Here is a 23,351-nt window from a genome sequence, read left to right as displayed (position 1 = left end):
TTCCACAGTCAACACTCTTGGTAGCAGCAGCCAGGAAATCAAGAGACAAATTGCAGAATAAAATAAAAAATTTAAATAAACAAACAAATGAACAGATAGAAAAACTATGGTATAGTCATACAATGGAATACTACACAGCATGGAAAAATAATTAACTCATAAAACATTACATAACATGTGTGACCCTGGAGGACACTATGCTAAGTGAAATGTCTCAGTCACAAATGGACAAATACTGCATAGCACCACTATTATAAAGCAGGTCTGACATGAAGATTTAGAGAATAGGGTAAGAGCAGATAGAAAAAAATCTAGATTATTTACTTGAGAGGGGGGAAAAAAGAAAAGAAAATGAACACTGCACTGGAAGAGATGAAGGAAAGAAGTTTAAAAGGAATATATGATTAGACATTTATATGTATGACAACAACACAGAATAAGAGGTACATTGCAAAGACTACTCAGGGGAGACAGAGGGGAGGTAATTGTGCAAAAGCATACATTTTTAAAGTCCAGTTTTCCAGCAGTGGCCTTGGCAACACTGATCCTTTCGCCTGCACGGTGTAAGCTCTGAGTGGCCACAGATGCTGCTTTCGTAAGGGGCATCCTTTGACTCACACGCCACAATCCCCACTGTGCCCTGCGGTGTCCCCAAGACCAAGACGAAGCAGCACACAGCACTTGTCACAGAGCTCATGGTGGTGTCCTTCGTGTGGCAGAGAAAGAATTCTCTGTGCCTGTGCCTTCTCAGATGACTTCTTTCTCTGAATGGTTGACTCCCTGTGAACAGCTGCAGGGGCAGCCCCTAATTTAGCTAAGCCCATCCCGAAGATGGCAATTCGTGAGCTCAGAGCTAATCTTCAGGAAATCCACCCTTTCGCTGCTCGTGCAGTGCTAGTTCAGAAGCCAAATCCTTGTCTTCCATGTAAGACACCCCCGTTCAGTCCTGGTCCATGCATCTCGCACACAGGCACCACTCATCTGCCAGTTAACTGCGATGTTAAACAACGTCCAGAAGAATATCCACATTGAGATGCGCTAAGAAGAAAGGCCTGGTGATCGATCGGCCAGCCTACAGATGATCAGGGGCTGGTCTGCAGTACATTATCGTGATGGCACAAGACCAGGTAGCACTTTTTTCCATTGCGCGTGGGGTCCCCGTGAGGAAACTCTGGCGGCTTAGGGGTAAGGGGTTGTGCTGCCAATCCAAAGGCATACAGTTTTAATCCACTAGCTGCTCTATGGGAGAAAGATGGTCAATATCTATTTGTTGTTGTTGTTGCTGTTCACCAGCAAGTCAGAACTGACCCACTGATGACTCTCTGGGAGGTTTTCAGAGGTAGCTAATTGCACAGGAGGAGATTTTCCATCCTTCTCCTGCAGAGTAGATGGAGGATTCAAACCATGTGTCTTTGGGACTCCAGTTTCTTACCAACAGGGCAGGGGAGTTGTTAAGTGCCATCGAATCACCTGCAACTCATAGCAAACCTATGTACAACAGCTGTGAATCCTGCCCTATCTTGAGCCAATCTCATTGTCTCCAATACACCTACCCTCATTACTCCAGTTACTGAGTCAATCTTCCACATCCAGGATCTTCCTCTCTGCACTGTCTCTCTACACTTTCAAGCATTATGTCCTTCTCCAAAGACTTGTCCCTCCTGGGAATATGCCCAAAGTATGCCAGACAGAGCTTCAAAATCTTTGCCCCCAAGGAGCAACTTGGCCTCACTCTCTCCAGAACAGACCTGTTAGTACCCTTTGTAGTTCATGGTATGTTCAATGCTCCTCTCTGGCACCACAACTCAAAGGCATCAATTCTTCTTCAATCCAGTTAGCAGCATGCAACTCAATCCCAGATGTAATGAACTGACAGGCTGGTGGTGTCCCTCCAAGAGCAAATCATAAAGACAATGGCCATAGCAGTATCATGGCATTGACCTCAGCTGAGACCCAGCTGCCACAGCTGAGTGACTTACAAAAACAACTTGTAATAACAGTTACACAGTTAGGCGACACGTGCCCAAGATAAAGCTCAGCCGGCAGGAAGGGACAGGAAGGAAGGGTGAATGGACGTGCTAAACACAGCAGCCTGGTGTTAGACTGTGGACACTGGAACTGTAACCCATAGAGAGATGTGCTGCTAATCCAAAGTCCTCAGCTTGCTGGTGGTTCGAATACACCAGCAGCTCCTCAAATGGAAGCTGAGAAATCTCCTCCCAGACTGAGAAAGAGGGAATAAATAATATCTACTGCATTGAAACAGATGAGGGAGAGAACTGTTTAAAAGGGAGGAGTGATTATGTATTATTGTCATGACAGGAGTCCAGAACGAAGGCTGCACAGTGGAGTGGACCTGGGGGGAAGGATTGTAAAACAATAAGAGAATTTTTCTTTTACTTCTCAAAGAAAAGAGCGAATTGGAGTGGGAGGGGTGGGCAGGGAAAAAAGTATAACAATAAATGAATGGAAATCCAAAGTATCTGTAAATTTTCATTGAAATGAATAATAATAATAATAAAAAACATAAAATAATAATTTATTTTTTTTAATAAAAGACATCTCCTCCCATGCCGTTTACAGCCTCAGACACCCCATGGAGGGTTGGCTATGAATTGGCTCTCACTTGACAGCAGTGACAATGACCATGAAACAAAAGTGTGTATGAATGGTTGACTGGAAAACCAACGTACTCTGAACTTTTACCCAAATCAAAACAAAGAGTTTTTTAAAAAGAGAAAAATAGAGTTCTAGGTATTAGAAGCCCAAATTTAGAGTGTTGGCAAGGCCATGCTAGCTCTGATCCCTCAAGGCAAAGAGTCTTCCTCGTCGTTCCAAGCTGCTGGTAAACCAAGCATTCTCGGGTTCATGGCAACATCTAATCTTTGTCACCATCATTCCCTGGCTGCCTTCCCTCTGTGCATCTCTGTGTCTCATCTTTTCTTTTCACAAGGATTCCAGTTATATTGGCTAAGGGGCCATCCTTCAGTACGACCTCATCTTGACTTCATTACATCTGCTTCGAGCCTGTTTCTAAATAAGGTCACGTTGCCAAGTACCAGAGTTAGCACTTCAGCCAACTCCGCACAGGAATCGGTTTCCCTTGCCCTGCATCCATGTCTCCTCTGCTCCTCACCGAGTCTCCACTTGAGTTTACTTGAAAGGCACCACCTCTCTGCCTTGCGTGTGCTGTCTTGGTGGGACTGTGTTAAAGTGAGCCTGTCTCTCCAGGTCCAGGGGCTAGATAGAACATGACCCCAAACTGGGCTAATTGAACTCTTCCCTAGGACTCTGACTTTTGAGCAGAGAGGCCCCAAGGATGGAAAAAAACCAGGAACTCATTTCTCAGGCTGTCGGTCAGTGAGTTCCAGCCACCTGGCTCCCTAGAGGAACTCAGGCCCTGCCCTCTCTGAGGCCCGATTATTCATGTTTTCCTTCGATTCTGTGAGGCTCGATGTCCATTTCCTCATAGTCCTAATAAATCTCTACTTTGCCCAAGTCAGCTTCTTTTTCTTACAAAGATCTACCAAACACAACAGTTCTAGGATAGGGCTTAGGAATCCATCATTCTGATGGAAACAGTCTTTGAGTCTTTTGGGGACCTTGATCTACCCCCACTGTCTTACACGTGGGGAGACTGAGGCCCAGAGAGGAAAGAAGATGGCTTTCTTAAGGTGTTACAGGTATTGGTGGCCTCCTTAGACAGTCATTAGAGAGAAAAGATATCCACAGAATTCCTGTCTACACTCTCTCCTTCTCAAAGACATTTCCCCCACATTTTCTAGCTCTGGTTTCTGAGACTGAAGCTCTCCCCAAGACGGCACTGGTTGGGGAGGGGGGGGCACGGCTCTTCTCCTCTCTGTTTTCTCACCCTCCCTCCTTCCCTCCCTCGCCCGTAGAGCAGGATCATCAGGCCTCTGGATTGGACAGCAAGGAGACCTCACTGAGAGGGGTCAGTACTTGAAAAATTCCTCAAGTCAAAGGGCTTGGGGCTTGGGTGCCGCACAAGGCCCTCACTGTGTGTCCACATTGTCTCCCCAATAAAAGGGGCCGGGCCTGGGAAAACGGAGCCGTTGCCAGGAGACCAGGCAGGCCGCTGGGGAATGCCCAGGCCTTCCCCTCCCCCAGGCCCCGGGCCTGGTGAAGGCAGGGGAGGGGAAGTGGGTATGGAGGGTGCCAGGAGAGGGGGATGAGTCCTGAGCCCCGCGTGCTGGGTAGCGTGAGCCATAAGTGAAGCATAAGGAAAGGTGACAGGTCCCTTTTATGGGGCCCTTTCTTCTCCATCCTCCAGACCCCAAGACCTCCCACAAGAAGCAGGCAAAGCCGGCCCTCGACTAAGAGGGGGGGGGGCGCCTTAGGGATCTGGGACCCCCGTGGGGGAAGTGTGTGGATTTGTCCTGCACAGTCAATTGTCCTGAACAGAGAGTTATGTGTCTCAGTTTTAAGTCCTTCAACCAGCTCTGGGAGGGGGAACTGAGAGGCGCCTCATCCCTTCATCCTCAGCGTATCCTCTCCTCCCTTCCAGCCCCCTGCACTCCTTTCCCCCAGGGCCTCTGGACCAAAGCCCTCAGGACCTCCAGCTGAATTGAGGAGCAAGCCAAATAGTTTCCTTCCCCCTGGCACCCAGCATGGTTATACCCACGGGCAATTAGCAATTGCAATTACTTTTTCATAACAGTTACCATTCATCGCCAATGAGGACGGGCTGCTGGTGCCAGCCCCACCCGTGCCATCTCTCTAATCCTCACCCTCATCAGGAAGAAAGAAGCCCCGCTACCCTGTGCCCCGCTGAGGAATGAGACTTGACTTGCCCAAGGTCACATAGCTGCAAGGGAGAACAGGGCCCCGCGCCCACAGGCCTGGGCGGTCTGGCCTCATTCTCTGTCGGCTTCGCTCCCTTCCTTCTGGTGACTGACAGCCCTCGTCACAGACCCAGAAAGCTGCTCTCTGAGAATGGGGCCAGTCCAGAGGGGGCAGGGGAGAACTGGGGTGGCTCCTTAACTAGAAACTCAGTACGTCCTAGGACCAGTCTCTCACTGGCATGGCCTCTCCCTGCCAATCCCCACAGAGAGGAGCCAGAGACTACGCAGAAACCACAGCTACTCGGAATTTCAGATAAACAGAGCCAGTCTTTGACACTGATGCACCAAATGTGATAATGGTCACCCATGGTGGACAGTGTTTGGTGGAGCTCCCCCATTAAGCCAAGCTTGGAAGCAGGAGTGGCATCCACTTCCGTAATAGCTCGCCTCCAGAAACCCTATGAACCTGGAGAAAAGATGAAAGTCACCCAAGTGTTGAGGACTTTCATTCAGAGGGTCGCTATGAGCTGCCTACAACTCGACAGCACTTAACAACAACAACAACATCATTCTGTAGTATAAATCTGTCTCAAATATTGCATGGGGTGGTGGTGGTTGTCATGTGCCACTGGGTCATGTGCGACTCACAGCAACCCTAAAGTACAAAAGCTCTGAACCCTGCCCTATCTCACCGTCTCTGACACACCTGCCCCCACAATCCCAAGAACTGTGATAATCCATCTCTTTCAAGGTCTTTCTCTCCTACTTTATCCTTCCACCCTTCCAAGCATGATGTCCTTCTCCAAGGGCTGGTCCCTCCTGGCAACATGCTCAGTGTACGTGAGATGGAGCTTCAAAAGCCTACCTGTCAGAGAGTAGGAGTTTGGTTTCACCTCCTCAAGGGCAGACATGTGTGTTCTTTTGGCAGTCTATGGTATGTTTAACACTCCTCTCCAGCAACTCAAAGGCATCGATTCTCCTTCTATCATCCTTAGTCATTGCCCAGATCTCTGACAGCAGATTTATCTAATGCAATTCACCTTTTGAATTCCTGACACCTGGTACCAAGAGTGTTGATTGTGGAACTGAGCAAACAGTTAACAATCTCATTCTCTTCTCCATCTATCACTGGGCTGCCAATTGACCCAGTGGCGAGAACCTTGACACTGAGATGCAACTCATATTTAAGACTAAAGTCTTTGACCTTCTGTAGCAAATGCTTCAAGTCCTCCTCATTTTCAGCAAGCAAGATGTCTCACCTGCATACCACAGGTTGTTGGTGAGTGTTCCTCCAATCGTGAAGCCACATTCCTCTTCATAAAGTCCAGCTTCTTGAATGATCTATTCTGCATATAGATTGAAAAATTATGAAGACAGGACTCATCTCTGATCCACTCCTTTCCTGATTTTGAACCATGCAGTATTTCCTTGCTCTGTTCCGTCAACTGCTTTCCTGATCCAAGCACAGGTTTGGCATAAGCACAATCGATTGTTCTGGAATTCACATTCTTCTCAAATTAGTCACACTTTGTTACGATCCACATAGTTAAATACCTTTGTATAGTCAATGAAACACAGGTAGGCATTCCTCCGGGACTCCCTCTGCTTTTCAGACTCTGGTGATGATGTCCCTAGTGACAAAGCCTCTTCTAAACCCAGCTTGCACTTCTGGCAGTTCTCTGTCAATGTACTGTTCCAGTCGTTTCTAGATAATTTTGGATTATTTAAAAAAAAATTGCATGGAGTATGCTTATACTAATTCCCTGTGGGAAGATTAGTGGGGGAACCTGTGTTTTACGGGAGCTCTGGTGGCCTGGTCAGAAGGCCGCTGCACTGGAAACCTAAAGGCTGTGCCTCTGTCAGCTTGAATCCAACAGTGGTTCCGTGGGGAAAAGACAGTCTCCTCTGGTGCTATTTACACCCTCGGAGACCCAGTGGAGGGCCAGGCACGGCGCGTTCCACGTCTGCGGCACTGAATGACCCTTTCACCGGCATCCCTCATTCATCGGACTTTGCTTTTGTGCACTTTATAGAGATTTCACTTTTTTAAAAATGCAGTTTTATTTATTCCACACCCAAAAGTTGGTGATTCTTTCTCTAAGCACTATGCAAAAGCTTTATGACAAAAACATATGAAAATAATGCCAATGGGAGAAAAAGCCTAAAAAAGACATGAATAACCTTTATATTTGAAGCTCCTTGATCTTCCTAACCTTGTGGCAACCGTGCATCTGGTAAGTCTATTTCCCAGCAGCACATGCCCATTTGGTGTGTCTGTGTCACGTTTCGGTCATTCTCTCAAGCTTTTTCATAATGGTCATGCATGCTAACAGCCACATGAAGGAAAAAAAAAAGAAAAGAAAAATAGACCCCACACAACAACACAAAAACAAACCCTCACTGTGGTAAAGTCAGGACTGACTCATCGCTCATTCTACAGAGGCTTTTCTGAGGCTGTAAATCACACAGGAGGGGAATGCTCACCTTTCCCTCTGCAGGGCAGTGTAACACAACTTTTCTGTTATTGTTAGGTATGATCAAGTTGAATAAAACTCATAGTGACTCTATGAGCAGCCAGTCTGAACCCTGTCCTATCCTATCATCGTCTCTGACACACTAGAATCCATTGCTGAAGACACATCAATCCATCCCATGGAAGATCTTTCACTCTTTCACTCATTCTCCATCTCTCCAAGCATAACGTCCCTTCCAAGAAATAGCCTCACCAGGCTACATGCCCCAAATAGGAAAGACAAAGCTTCACCATCCTTGCTTCCAAAGAACACTCTGGCTGCACGTTCTCCAAGACCTGTTCGTTCTTTTCACAGTGCACAGGACATTCAGCACTTTCCTTTAACACCACAGCTCAGAGGCATCAATGCTGCTGCTGTTATCTTTATTCATTGTCCAGATTTTCTATGTACTGGGAACTTTTCTTTTTAAAAAAAAGAAAAGGTCATGCAACTTACTCTATGGCTATAATAATTTTACTGCAGTTGTCTGGAGCCAAATCTGCAATCTATCTGAGGTACACCTGTATTTGCTAAATCTAGCAAACTACCATAAGTCCCAGTGCTGGTGTGTCAGCTGGTCAGACTTGGGTGCCTGGTCTGTTGCTGTCCCAGGAAGCTGGAAGATGGACCATCAATATTTTAAATCCTAGCTGGGTCATACGTTGGAGGACAGATTTCAGTGTAGTTTCCAGGTGAGGAAGAAAGGCCTGACAGTCTCTTTCGGAAATTCAGCCAAAGAAAAGATTGTCCTATTCTTGCTTGGTGAGGAAACTGAGATTGTTAACAGCTTTAGTTTGCTTGGCTCCGCAATCAACACTCTTGGTACCAAGCAGCTTGGAAATCAAAAGATGAATTGCACTGGGGAAGTCTGCTGTCAGGAACGTCTACAGAGTACTGAAGAGCAATGATGTTAGCCTGGAAACTAACGTTGCCTGATGTAGGCTATAGTCTTCACAATAACTTGCTATATGTCAGAAAGTTGGACAATGACTAGGAATGATAGAAGGAGACTTGATGCCTTTGAGCTGTGGTGCTGGAGAAGAGTATTGAATATACCGTGGACTGCTAGGAGAACAAACAGGTTCATCCTGAAGGGGCTGAAACCAGGCTGCTCCTTGGAGGCAAGGATTCTGAAGCTTCATCTGATATTCTTTGGACATGTTGCAAGGAGCGACCAGTCCTTGAAGAGGGACGTCATGCTTAGGAGGGTGGAGGGACGGTGCAAGAGAGGAAGACCCTGGATGAGATGGATTGACTCAGTGACTTGGGTAATGGGGGTAGGTATACCAGAGACAATAAGGTTGGCACAGGATAGAGCAGGGTGTAGGGCTGTTGTACATAGTGTCACTATGAGTGGCATGCATTTCAAAAGCACACAACAACAACAACAACAACAACTCTCTTGCTTTGGACACATGACCAGGGAGGATCAATGGCAGGAGGACATCATGTTAGTTGAAACAGAGGGCCAGCGAAGGCAAGGATGAGCTTATGAGCTGCACTGGCACCAAGGATGGACGCAGACACACCACTGGTCATGAGGATAATGCTGGACCAGGCAACACATCCTTCCATTGAACCATAAGTCACTGGAGTCACAGTGGACACTAATGCTATTGCCCGTGTCCGTAACCCCTAAGCTGCTGACACTCCTGCAGCTGGCACAGTGGAACGTCCTGGCCACCACCTGGCCAGTCAGGTTCCCTTTCTGCAGCAGGCCAGTACGTCCTGCGGTCCTCCTGCTTCTCGTCTAAGCAGCCTGCAACAGTCTAGTGCCTGCTGGGGTTGGAGCCTCAGCATTATCTGCTGTGCAGGAAGCAGGAGGGAAGCCTGGGGAGTAACCGAGAAGGGCAGGGTAATCCTGCCAAAGGTTGCTGACTTCTTGGCAGCTCAGTGCTTTTTGAGAAGGACAACTCCCCAATGGCATCCTCCATCCTGAACTTCCCCATCATAATAATAGCAGACTTTGGCAGGAGGGTATGTTATGCAGTAATTAAGTGATCTATCTTCTGTCCGACAGTGGGCCATGTGCTCCTCTAGGATCGGAGGACACACGGGTCTAATGAGGGAGATGTAAGTTATACCTGCAAGGAGGTAGGCAAGGACCCAGCACCAGGTAAGCAAGCCACACAGGTGTTGTTGTTGTTAAGTGCTGTTGAGTCATAGGCGACTCATAGCGACCCTATGAACAAAAGTCCTCGATACTTGTGTGACTTTCATCCTTTCTCCAGGTTCACAGAGTTTCCAGAGGCAAGTTATTATGGAAGTGGATGCTACTCCTGCTTCCAAGCTTGCTTTAATCAGGAGCTCCACCAAACACTGTCCACCACGGGTAACCATTAACGCATTTGACACATCAGTGTCACAGTGTTCAGCTTCACAGTGACCACAGGTTACCTCTGTATGGCAAGTGGACACACCAGGGCTATACAACCTAGAAGAATGTTTGAACAAAAACAATGAAAAACCAACCTGAGGGCCGTGGATTAAAAGTCACCCACCTTTGACTTGGTAGCATCACTTTCAGTCTACTAGGCCAACTGATCTCTATGTTGATAATATTGTTGTTAAGTACTGTCGAGTCATAGGTGATGCATAGTGACACAGGTAGGAAAGAGAATTCTGAGGAATTCCTGGGACAGAGGGACCAGGAGCTATGACTCGAGATTCCCAGCATCCCTGCCAGGTGAGCGGTATGATGAAGGCAGTGGGTGTGGACCTAGGCTTTAGAGATGAGGGAGTCGGGTTTGGAAAGGAGGGTGACCTGAGAGGGAGACCAAGGGCAGCAGGGCTGTGACTTCAGCCCCGAGTTCCACATAGTTTCACCTCTTTTCCAATCTCCCTCTCTGGAGAAGCACATCTGACATGTGTTAGGAAATGCATCTTTAATATCAAAACACAAGGAGAGAGCATAGAAAGAAGCCTGCTTGCTTGAGCACCCTAGGTGCTTTCCCAAGAGGGAAACTTTCTTCTCAAGGCCAAGGGCAGTTACTGCAAAGGATCCGATTCCCAGAGTCTGTGTTCACAAGCGTTTGAATGGCTAGTGAGAATCCTCTTTCCCTGGTACTCAGAGGGCTCCGGGAGGGTGGGGCTCCTGGCCGGTTGTGGGGCGTTTTCCTCTGAGGGTGAGGTCACCAGACCCTGGGCTTGGCAGCCGAGCAATAACATGGAGTCCTGCCACCCCATTCCCTCAGACGGAGGGTATGTGAGCACGTGCACACGTGTGAGGCCCACGGAGCACGGCTCTCACCCAGAGTGCAGGGGCGGGGGGCCTGCACCCAGGTGAGGTGGGCACAGCAGTGAGGGGCATGCTCAGTCCCCTCGACCATAATTCCAGGGCCACCTTGAACTCAGCCTCGGGTTCCCACATTTATAAAGTGTGGACAGTAATAACTCCCATATGGCTGATCCTCACTGACTCTCCTATTGACCTCCCAGCCTCTTTAGAGGCAGTAAATCACGCAGGAGGAGACTGCCCATACTTCTCCTTCAGAACAGCTAACAGATTTGCACATCACGCCTTCAGGTTGGCAGCACAACTCCTTACCACCAATTAGAGATGCTCTGAACGCCATTTAGCACAAAGATGCCATGGAGAGTGTCACTGCTTGAGAGCAATGAAGACACAACCCTTATCTCTGAGTTCTCAGCTGTTTTCCCATTTGTGGATCCCAACAATGCCTTCTAGAATTTACCACGTGCATGGCTCAGAAGCCCTTAGCAAGGGGCCCAGCAGAAGGCGTTCTCAGACGTTAGTCTGATTCAAGAACCGGCCTGGCCTCCCTCCCCACCTCCTGCCTGGGTTCCTCAAGTGGGCCCGTGGTCTCTCAGGATTCTGCCTCATTTGCTTGGATCCACAACCAACACCCAGGGTAGGGGCAGTCAAGACATCAAAAGACATATTGCATTGAGAAAATCTGCCTCTTCAGATCGCTACAGAGCAAGGATGTCAGTTTAAAGAATAAGGAGCTTGTGATCCAAACCATGGTATTTTCAACTGCATCCTACACAAACGAAAGCTGGACAAGGAACAAGAATGACAATAGCGGAGTTAATGCCTTTGAACTATGGTACTAGTGAAGAGGACACGATATTCCACTGATCACGGAAAGAACAAGAAGTCCACCCTGGAGGAAGTGCAAACAGAGTGCTCCTTGGACGCGAGGACGGCGACACTACTTTGCCATGTTGTCAGGAGGGGCTAGTCTTTGGGAGAAGACATCACACTTGGGAAGGGAGAAGGTCAGCAAAAGACAAGGCCACCTGAACAAGGAGGACTGACACCGTGAGCGCCCCAATGGGCTTCAGCGTAACAGACAGTGAGGACGGGGTGGACAGGGAAGGGTGCAGACCTGTGGCTCAGGGGTCTCTGTGAGGCAGAGCTGTCTTGGCAGAACGCAGCATGGCAACAACAACAGTCTGTAGCATTTGCCGATTCCTGGGGAGCACATGTTCCTGACAATGCAGCTTCTTGTTGGACTGAGGGGATGAAGCCAGATGGAATGAGAGGGTTAAAGAAAGCTTCCCAGCTCGTTCCTGGGTTTCCCTCGCACACCCAAACCTTGTCATTAGCAGTAACTCGGCACTGCCGTATCACTCACTCAGTCACCAAACATCTCCTGAACACCTGCTATCAGTCTGATTTGTTCCAAGCCCTTGGGCTGCAGAATCAAGGTCCAGGATTGGGGTGATGGGGACGCAGACACTCACCACACAGGGTACTTATCAAGGGGTTCATGAACCATCACTCAGTGAGGTGTAGTCTGATACAGTCCAGGCAGGGCCAAGGGGACCCCTTCCAGTTCCTCCCCAAGAAATAAAAAGTAATGGTAGGAAAAGGGGGGGGGGTTTGGAAGGAAGGTAACAATAGATCATTGTTGAAGTGGAATAGCAGACATTCTGGGGACAATGCCAAGAGTGAAGTAAGAAGACTGAACAGACAGGGTTCTGAAGGACACTGGGGGCACAGGTGGGGCCAAGGCGCAATGCTCTACCTCCCAGTCCTGCACCCAAACTCATCCATGCTCCAGAAAACTTGCAGGTGACCTGGCTATGTCTGTCTGCCTTTTTTTTAAAAAAAAAATATTCAATATTTTGGGTTTGAAAATCAAACCCGGACCTCAGGTACATTTGATGGGATAATATTGAAAACTATTTTCCCTATTTCCTTTTCTAAAAAAAAAGAATCTCATAGGGCAGCCTTAGAGTTTCTGTAGCATTCTAGAAAATAGAGTCAGTATTCATACCCAAGGGAATAAAGCAGAAACCCCTCGACTGTCTGCCCTCCTCTGACATGAGGCATGGGTTAGGATGCCTTTGTTGGCAGGTTCCATTGAGTTGATTTTGGACTCATAGCAGCTCCATATGAGAGCAGAATGGATCTTCTAGGTTGTGATCTTCACAGGAGCTGTTGGGTGGATTAGAAGAACCAACCTTCTAGGCAGCAGACAAGTGCATAACCACTGCACCAGCATGGGTACTGCACCAGCATGGGTACTCCAAGAGTCCTTTATGCCCCAAACCACACCAAACGACAACCCCACTGTCCTGACATCAGTTCTGACCCATACTGACCCTAGGGGCAGGTTAGACCTTCCCTAAGAAGTGTTCAAGGCTGGCTGATATAGTAGATTAAATGTTTGGTTGTTAACTGAAAAGACAACTGTTCAAATCCACCAACCGCCTGGCACAGAGAAAGACAAGGCAGTTTATTTCCTGTTGAAATTTATAGCCTTTCAATCCCAGTGGAGGGAGCTCTGGTGGCTTGGTGGTAAGGACTTGTGCCGCCAGTGAAAAGGTATACGGTTCGAATCCACCAGTAGCTCACAGGAGAAAGTTGGGCCGTCTCCTCTCGTACGATGCACTGCCTCTGAAAGTCCACTGGCGGGTCAGTGCACAACCACAGCAACAAAGCCCAGCGGAGGTCTCCCCGAGTCCAAATCAACGGGACAGCAGTAGGTCAATTTTGACAGCAGCAGACTGCCACACCTTTCTTCCGCAGAGCAGCTAGTGGGCTGCAGCCAGAGACCTCTGATCAGGAGTCAGGTGTTTAACCACGATGCCAGCCAAGCCCGCTGATGACCACTGAAAGTGACCCTGCAGGACTCGGGGTAGGGGGCAGTGTACGCTAACCGAATACTGCTGCGTGTGGAGCATATGCCTGTGAAGCCACTCGCCATGGCCTCGCGGACGACGTGAGCATCCGGCAGGCAATGACGACACAGACCGCAACGGGCCACATGGCACCATAAATCACACTCCGGGTTCCACACAGGAGGCAGCAATTACCATTGTCAGCAAGGCGGGTGTGTCAAGGAAGGCCTCACAGAAAGAGGAAAGCAGGCTTTTAAAAGATGGGTGGGAACTGGCCACAGAACCCAGATAGGGAGGGTGTTCGGGTGGCAGGGAACGGAGTGCAGGGCAGAGAGGTGTGTTTGAGAACTCCAGATCCCTGTAGTTTAAACCACAGAGCAAGAGGTGGGCTTGTGGAGCCAGAACTGGGGGAGGAGAGGCCTCTGAAGTTGAACTTGAGGATGAGACAGCACAGGAGTATAACTAGGGGCAGCAAACTGAAGAAATGTGTGCTTCACAAAGCCTAGCGGATGACTGGGTGTGTTCAAAACTGGAGGCCTGTGACCAGCAGGGCTTCTCAGAAAACTCTAGCCGTGGCATGAAGGCTTGAACTAATGAAGAGGCAGCAGGGCTACTGAAAACCGAGCTTGAAATCCATTTAAAATGTTTCCTTTACCTTGTTCACAAGGCTGACTGATCTCCCTGCTGGGAGGCATTGTCAGATCTACACTTCTCGCTGGCTTAATGGTAAGGAACTGAGCTGCCAATCCAAAGGGACAGGGTTCAAATCCACCAGCTGCTCTGCAGGAGGAAAATAGACAATCTCTTTCCATGTGATTTACTGCCTCTGAAAATCTGCTGGAGGGTCAACTATGAGTGTGTTCTCACTCAGTGGTACACAGTAATGACAAACATTATTTCAGATATGCTAGCTGAGGTTGGGAGTGCTGGTGGCCTAGTGCAAAGTGTATTGAGCTGCTAACAAAAAGGCCAGCAGTTCAAGTCTACTAGTAGCTCTGAAGAAGGATGGACAGTTCCTCCTGTTAAGATATGTTATTGTTGTTGCTTTTGTTAAGTGCCATGGAGTCACTATGAACAACGGACCCGAGCTCTGCCCTGTCCTGTGCCATTCTCATCATCTCTGACACACTTGAGCCCACTGCTGCGGTCACTGTGTCAATTCATCTTGTTGGGAGTCTTCCTTTCTTTTCTTGACCCTTTACTTTTTCTAAGCATGAAGTCTGTCTCTAAGGAATAGCCTCTCCTAGTAACGTATCCTAAGTATGAGAGATGAAGCATCATCCTTCCCTCCAAGGGGCACTCTGGCCGCGCTTTCTTCAAGACATGTCTGTCTGTTCTTCTGGCCATCCATGGGATAATCAGTACCCTTTTCCAACCCCACAGCTCAAAGGCATCAATTCTTCCGTCATCCTCATTCATTGCCCAGCTCTCAGAAGTAGAGCGGGTGACTGAAAAGACCATAGCCTGAGTCAGGCCCATCTTAACCTTCAAACTAACATTGTTGCTCATCAGTATTATGAAAAGGTCCTGGACAACGGATGTTCCTGGTGCAGTAAGATATACTGCCTGGGAAGCCCAATGAAAAGTCACTACGGTTGGAATCAACTTGATGTTAGCATGTTCGAGCTTTGTTTCTAATACGAGGTTGGCCAAAAGTTCTTAAAGTGACCTTCCCCTAGCCAGGCTCACCTCTAGGGGCAAAACGTGTCTCATCCTGCTGCTCAACAAGTGGTCATTGTTATTGTTGTTGTTGTTGTTGATAGGTGCCATCAATTCAACTCCAACTCACAGTGATGGGGTACGCTAGAGCACTGGACCATGAGTCCTTCCCAGAAACTTAGGGAGTAAAGTCATGCCGAGTTTAACAAAGGCTGGTGGGTTGCCTTGGGAGAAAGGCCTGACATCTATTTCCCCCAAAAACTCAGCTTGAAATTCTGCAGTGCACCGTTCTGCTCGGACACACCAGTCACCCTGCGTGGGGAACTGGCTCCACAGCTGTGGGTCGTTGTTTTCCCCCAGAAGATAAAGCCCCTCTCTCACCAGATACCAGATTGTCCTTTGAAGATGCAGGCTGGCTCAGAGTCTAAAGCTGGCCTCTGCAAGAGGGAAGATGGGATGTTTCCTATAAACCTCACCCAACAAGGAGTCTAGATTCTGTAGGAAGATCCAGGGGCAGGAATTGAATGACAGAGCAAAGAATCTGGGGCTGGGAAGAGTCCAGGGTGGGTTTGCTTGCAGTCCAGACAGTGGATCATGCCTCCTCTCATTATCATCTCAAAGGGGGAAGAATGGGACAGTGAGAGCAGGCTTCTCCCTCTTAATGACTTCTTCCACAACAGAGGAGGGGCTGAGGAGAGGGCCAACCTGGAGGCCGCCCCTGATGCTACCAAAGCTGGAGAAGGACTGTGGGGCTGGGGCGCCACCTGCTGGCTGCTGGAAGCAGGCGCTAAGCCCCGTCATGGAGGGTTTTTAGGAAAGGGCGCACTGCCAACGAATAGGTTCATAGCTGATCCATAGCTGACCCTCTGAGGCTGTAAATAACATGGAAAGAGATTGCTCATCTTTCTTCCATGGATCCACTGGTGGATTCGAACCATCAGAAATGCCCAGCCTTTGGGTTAGATATGCAACTTTCAACAGAGGTCCTTACGGGGAAAATACTTGAGAGTCCCTAAACCAGACCAACACAGCACCCTGGAATCTGATTCAAAGTAACCTACTCTTGGGCTTCCTAGGCTGTCAATAGTAATGGAGAGCTTCCTAACTTTCTCCCACAAAGCTGTTATGTGCCATCGAGTCACCTGCTACTCATAGCGACCTTATATATAGCAGTTCTGAACCCTGCCCTGTCCTGAGCCAGTCTCACTGACTCAAAAACACCTACCCCCATTGCCCCAGTCACAGTATCAATCCATCTCATCTGGGTCTTCCTCTCCAGCACCATCCCTCCACCTTTCGGAGCATGATGTCCTTCTCCAAGGACTAGTCTCTCCTGGCCACATTCCCAAATTATATAAGACGGAGCTTCAAAATCCTAGCCTCCAAGGAGAAACTTGGTTTCACCCTCTCCAAGATGGATCTATTTTTTTTCTTGGCAGTCCATGGTATATTCAAGACTCTTCTCCAGCACCACACCTCAAAGGCTTCACTTCTTCTGTCATCATTAGTCATATGAACCGTGTGTCTCTGGTTTGTCACTGACCTGTCACAGATGGGGCTTTCCCATTTTCTACATGTCAGCTTCCTCCCTGGACTGCAAATTCTATGTCCTTTGCTGGACTGGCCATATTTATCCCATGCCCCTACCAACAATTGAGGACGGAGGCTCTTTCCACTCCCTCGGACTGGACTCACCGGCCGCTCTGTGAGAAGGGCCACCTCCTCCCATTCCCCCCACAGCCTTGGCCAGCGGAGGGTCACCCATGAGTGAGTTCCAATTCGATGGCACTGAAGGAGACCGAGTGCCGCCGGAACTACCGCTGTGATGAAATACCATGACTGGGTGGCTTTGAGAGCACAGAAAGATCTCTCCTTACAGTTTTAGAGGCTAAACGTCCAAACAGGGTCCTTGGCCCGGCTGATCCCTCCCTGTTGGCATCTTGCTGCTCATCAGGTAGCACCACACCTTTGAGTAGACCTCCGCCCAAGGCAAAGGCTCAAGGACACCTGCTCTTGGGGGGGTGGGGGAGAAGAGCAGTAATACACATCAAACAGGACCCCCCAAAAAAAACTTCCTTATGTGAACAATAGGACTGCCATCAAGATGCTAGCGAGCTGCCAAACTCCCAGAGTGGAGGCTCCAGGCCCCGGTGTTGCTGTGATGCTGCACACTGTTCCATAGTCTTGTCAAATACCATGATTGTTACCATTATGTACAGTGTTTGGACGAGCTTCCAGATTGATTTATGCTGGGAAGCAGGAGCGGCATCCACTTCCTAAACTAGCTGCCTCTCTAAACTCTACAAATTCTCTAAATTCCACAAATGTACAGAAATGATGTTATAGAACAGAGTTCTGTACAGAAATGATGTTACTTATAGAAGAGAGTTCAAGTCTCTCATGCAAAGCTTACTCAGTTGTATTCAACTTGACGACACTTAACCACTGCTAAATGAGACTGTTGTTGTTGTTGTTGTTATGTGCCATTGAGTCGTTTGCGAGTCATAGCGACCCTATGTACAACAGCCCTAAACCCTGTTCTATCCTGTGCCAATCTCATTGCCTCTGACACACCCATCCCTATTACCCCAGTCATTGAACCAATCCACCTCATAGAGGGTCTTCCCCTCCTGCGCTGTCCCTCTACTCTACCCAGCATGATGTTCCTCTCCAAAGACCTGTCTCTCCTTACAACATGTCCAAAGTATGTCAGACAAAGCCCCAGAATCTTTGCCTCCAAGGAGCAGCCTGGTTTAACCCTCTCTAGGATGAATCTGTTTTCTTGGCAGTCCATGGTACATTCAATACTCCTCCAGCACCACAGCTCAAAGGCGTCAATTCTCCTTCTGTCCTCCCTAGTCATTGTCCAGCTCTCTGATGCATAACAAGTGATTGCAAAGACTATGGCCTGTGTCAGGCGCACCTTCGTCTCCAAAGAGACACCGTTGCTCTTGAGTACTTTAGAGAGGTCCCTAACAGCAGACGTTCCCATCGCAATATGTTTTTTTATTTCCTGGCTAGTGCTGATATATCTGGAGGAACATTCTTCTACTTTGCACATCACTCTTTGTCAATGTGCTGTATGAAGTAACCTGGGTTTGCTGTTATGTTGAACCTTGTGCTCTTGGGGTATCAAATACCAGAAGAACAGTTTTCCAATGTGGACAGTGTTTGGGGGAGCTCCCAGTTGTAAAACAGGTTTGAAAGCAGGAGTGGCATCCGCTTCCTAAACCACATGCCTCTGGAAACTCTATGAACTTGGAGAGATGACGAGAGTTATGGAAAGGCATTAGGTCTTTTGTTCATAGAATTGCTGTGAGTCACGCTCACCTAATAGCAAGCAACAACAACATATGGCACTGGTCTTTCCCAGGATGTGCTTCTGTCTATATCAGATCTGCACACCCATCCTTGACTTAGCCCTCTTGCACATAACACAGAAAATTCCATTTCCAAATGAGATCCCAGTAGCTAGGATGCTGCTGCTGTTAGGGGCTATATAGTTGGCTAGCTGATAGCATCCTGTGCACAACAGAACAAGCTCTGCCAAGGTCTGTCCCACCCCCACAATCTCCTCTGTGCTTAAGCCTATGTTTACAGTCATGTTTCATCCATACCACTGAACAGCTTCCTCTCCTTCGCTGCCCTTCTGCTCTCCCCAGCATGATGTCTTTCTCCAGGAAACGGTCCCTCCTGACAGTATGGCCTACATTTAAGAGATTAAGTCTCATCATCCTTGCCTCTAAGGAGCACTCTTGCTGAAGTTCCTCCAAGACAGATACATTCATTCTTTTGGTAGTCCATGGTGTATAGTTAGAGCTCTTCTCCAACCACAATTAAAAGGCATCGATTCTTCTTTTTCTGACTCATTGCCTAACTTTCACATGCATAAGAAGTTGAAAATATCATGGCTTGGGTCAGCTGTACCTTAATGTTGAACGCTGCTCATTAGCATTTTTTTTAAGTAAAATTTTTATTTCATACTGGTTTGGGAGCTCTGGTGGCCTAGTGGCAAGAAGCTGTGTGACAATCCCAAAGACATGTGGTTCAAGGCCACCAGGTGCTCCACAGGAGAAGGATGGACAATCTCCTCTAGGCTGATTAACTGCCTCTGGAAACCCACTGAAGGGTCAGCTATGGGCCAATTCCAACTCTACGGGACACAACACCACCACCACCACCACACTGGTTTACTTACAAAGATTGTACACATTGTTTCTCTAGTACTTTAAGGTTGTTTTGACAGCAGATTTGTCCAGTGCAGTTTGTGTCCTGATTTCTTAACTGCTGCTTCTGTGAGTGCTGATTGTGGATGCAAATGAAATTAACTTCCTCACAAGGGGTTAAGATCACCACACATGTGCTGGCCACACAGTTCAATCCACGATAGCGGTCGCGTCCCAGCTCCAGTTCCACGTGAGCAGAGAGCCGTTCCACTCTGCCTCCGGGCCCCGAGTGCTGTGCCGGTGACTAGCCACTCAAGGCCGACTGTGATGACCTTGACAATCCTGAGGCCTGGGACCCTTAGCATCTCATGAGCTCTACCTGAGTACAGGAAGGCAAGTCACTTCTGCTCACGTCTGGGCTGGGAAGACGGGGTCTGAACCAAAGGACAGCACTTGGAAATGCTGGGATGCAGATGTGGGCATGATAGTCCCTGGGGTTTGGGGTCAGGACTGCACTTGTTTCTAATACATTCTGTATGCATTTTTCATGTTATTGTTGTTCAGTGTTGTCGAGCTCATAGTGACCCTATGAACGAAAGACCTGGACACCTCCTGTATAACTTTCGTCCTTTCTCCAGGTTCATAGGGTTTCCGGAGGCAAGCTATTTCGGAAGTGGATGCCGTTCCTGCTTCCAAGCTGATTTAAATTGGGGAGCTCCACCAAACACTGTCTGCCATTAACACATTTGACACATCAGTCACAGTGTTCAGCTTCACAGCAACCACGAGTTACCTCTGTACAGCAAGTGGACAGACCAGAGTTATATGACCTAGAAGAATGTTTCACCAAAAACAAGTAAAATCAGGCCCGAGGGCTGTGAATTTGAGTCACCGACTCTTGGCTTGGCGCATGACTTTCTGTCCAGTAGACCAGTTGATCTCTCTCTATGCTGTTGCTGTTGTTGTTAAGTGTCGTCGAGTCAAAGATTACTCATAGTGACCCTATGAATGAATGACCTGAAACCTGTATAACTTTCATAAGGACTTGTATTAGTTTCTTTTACTCTCCCCTCCCACCTTCTCTTTCTCTGTAATTGAGTTAGAATTGACTCATAGCTTACCCTCCGTTAGGTTTCTGCAGCTGTAAATCACGTGGGAGGAGCGTGCCCATTTTTGGCCTAAAGAGTTGCTGGTGATTTGAACCCACCAGAGAGATGTGTCTTTAGCAGCACATCTCCTTACAGACCAAGCCACCAGAGCGCCCTTTCCACTCTCAGAGCAAGGCCCCCGGAAAAGGTGGGGCACAGGCTGTAAGGCTAAGCAACTCGTCAGATATATTTAAGAATTTTTTCAATTTTAGGAATAAAATGTTGTTGTTGTTGTTGCTATTATCATGTGCCATCAAGTAGCCTACAACTCATAGCGACCCTATGTACAACAGCCCTAAACCCTGCTCTTTCCTGAGCCAGTCTCACTGTCTCTGACACACCTACCTGCATTACTCCAGTCACTGAGTCAATCCATCTCATCGAGGGCCTTCCCCTCCTGCACTGTCCCTCCACCCTCACAAGCATGATGTCCCTCTCCAAGGACTGATCCCGCCTTGCAACGTGTCCAAAGTATGTCAGACGAAGTTTCAGAATCCTTGCCTCTAAGGAGCAACCTGGTTTCACCCTCTCCAGGGTGAACCTGTTTGTTCTCTTAGCAGTCTATGGTATATTCAACACTCTTCTCCAGCACCACAGTTCAAAGGCATCAATTCTCCTACATCATGTATTAGAGAGCTCAATGCATAAGGAGTTGTACTGCGAGTCCAAAAAATGGGCAGTCTACCAGTTACTCCACAAGAGAAAAGTGGGCAATCTCAGCAAGCGGTCTTGGAGAAAGTACAGCCAAAATGATCCTTTAAAGATAGTGAGACTTTGTCTTACATTTTCTGAGCATATTATCAGGAGAGACCAGTCTCTGGAGAAAAAAAAAAAATCTCAGGTTTGGTATATAGCAAAGGGTTTGTGAAAAAGAGGAAGACCCCCAATGACATAGTTGACAAACTGGCTGCAAAAAATTGGCTCAAGCTTAGCAAATAATGGTGAGGATGACATGAACCAGTTAGTGTTGAGTTCTGTTATACACAAGGTCTCTAGGAATTGGAATTGACTCCACTGCACTTAATAATAATAAAACTTATGACCAACTGTATTTTTCTGCATAAGCAATAAAACCCAGAATCAATGTGAAAAAAAATGGGCAATCTCCTCCTGTGAAATTTACAGCCTCTCTAAATTGGATAGAGGATCAGCTATGAGTTAATATGGACTTGATGATGGCAACTAACTGTCCACTACATGCCACTGAGTACGTTCCACCTCCCGTCAAATACGTTAAGATGCGGGCAGAAGAATGGCATGTGAATGGGCACCGTGCTGATCTAATTAAGACTATCACAGCCTCACATTTAGGCCAGGCAGAGCCTGGGTCAAATGGGTCATAAAGCACTTTCTAGGTTTCAGAGCTTTTTGGACTTTGGAAGTGAGGGATGATGGTTCAGTGAGGGTAAAGCTCTTAGAAGAATTCACAATCTCCAACAGGTAAAGATAAACTAAACACCTATCAACACATGAGTGGATTAAACAGAATAGGATACATCCATGTCCTTGTTTATTTGTTTGTTGTGTACCTTTGAGTGGAACTGACCCAGAGCTGACCCTCCAACAGGTTTTCAGAGGCAGTTAATCGCATAGGATGAGACTGCCTATATCTCTCTTGCAGTGGATTTGAACTGCATGCCTTTGGAATTGTATCACAGCTTCTTACCACTAGGCCACCAGAGGCACACTCATACCATAGAGTATTACTGAGCTGTAATGATGAATGATGTCCTGACATATGCCACAAGAATGAACCTCAACAAATACACGAAGTTAGTCAGTCACCAAAGTAAAATATTGAATTACTTCACTTGTGTGAAATACCTAGGTTAGACAAAAGTATAGACACTAGAGATTAACACTGGTTATGAGTTGCAACAACAACTAGAGACAGAGAACACAGAGCAAGGGGGAAATACTTTTTTAAGAGACCCTGAGTTTCTGTTTATGGAGATAGCAATCTTGGCAATGCATATGGGTGAAAGTTGTCCAGCATGATTGATGTAGTTGATTTGATTAAATTATGCGTATGAAAAGGAGTGAAGTAGCAAATGTGTTATCATTTAACAACTGAAAAAAATATAGAGGAGGAAGAGGAAGGAAGGAGTGGTGAGGGAGGGGAGGAGGGAAGGGAAAAAGAAAGTTTCACAGAAAACAGGTACTATGGGGCCTGACGCACTGAAGCACTCGGTGAACATTCCCTCCAGTCTGTCTCTCCTCCACCTGAGGCTCTCATCTCTTCCCTTGTATTCCTCCCAGGAGGTGAGCTTCTCTCCCCTCATCTCTCATCCCAGAAGGGGCTCAAGCACCTGCAGACTCCCACTTACCAGTCTGTGTGGGCATCATCGATCACCAGGAGGACCCTGGGCCTTTGGACCACAGGGGTCGGGGGAGCTGGAGGCTCCATCAGCCCCGAGGGGGCCGGTGGGGTCGACTTCATTGCACTGGAGAAGGAGCTGAAAAGGCTGGATCCTGGGGAGGAGAAGGAGGCAGCCAGCGGCTGGGCCCTCCTCTCCATGGCCGGGGAGGCAGGGGAGCTGGTGGAGCTGTCTGGGCGTTGGAGGTCCGTCATGTAGCCATTGGGTAGGTTGGCCACGAAGCTGCTGTCGGATAGGCGTCTCCGAAGGAAATTCATGGCTGCGGATGTCAGTGGCTTGGTTCTACACAGACTCAGGCTCCAGGGGCCGCCAGGGAGAGGGGCAGATATAGCGTGGGCCTTGCACCACCAGGAGAGAAGCTTGTATCACCTGCAGTTTACGTCAGATGCCTTCTAGAACCTGCTGGAAACAAGCCAAAGAATCCATTAGAGGAAACAATCTCCCTCCTCGTCAAGGCCAAGCAGAAAAGGCGTTTTCCTGCCCTGGTCCTGAAGGACAACAAGGAACACTAAAATATATGTACAACCCTTCTCACCTATATTTTTTATTTTCTGAAATCCCATCCCAAGAAAAGGATCTGATAGGAAAAGTC

General features: G+C 47.9%; 1 protein-coding gene across 2 annotated transcripts in view; it reads right to left on the bottom strand.

Annotated features, from left to right (window-relative positions):
- Positions 1-23,016, bottom strand: part of SYN3 (synapsin III) — a 785,331-nt gene extending 762,315 nt beyond the window's left edge. For both annotated transcript variants that reach the window (XM_006897530.1, XM_006897529.1), the window contains exon 1: positions 22,709-23,016. In XM_006897530.1, coding sequence (XP_006897592.1) covers positions 22,709-23,016 — 308 coding nt within the window. The remainder of the gene's footprint in view (positions 1-22,708) is intronic.
- Positions 23,017-23,351: the final 335 nt, after the last annotated feature.

This window comes from Elephantulus edwardii, unplaced genomic scaffold (assembly GCF_000299155.1).
Source record: "Elephantulus edwardii isolate Elephantulus edwardi_28Jun2011 unplaced genomic scaffold, EleEdw1.0 scaffold00211, whole genome shotgun sequence".
NCBI lineage: Eukaryota > Metazoa > Chordata > Mammalia > Macroscelidea > Macroscelididae > Elephantulus > Elephantulus edwardii.
This window is presented reverse-complemented; position numbering and strand designations above follow the sequence as displayed.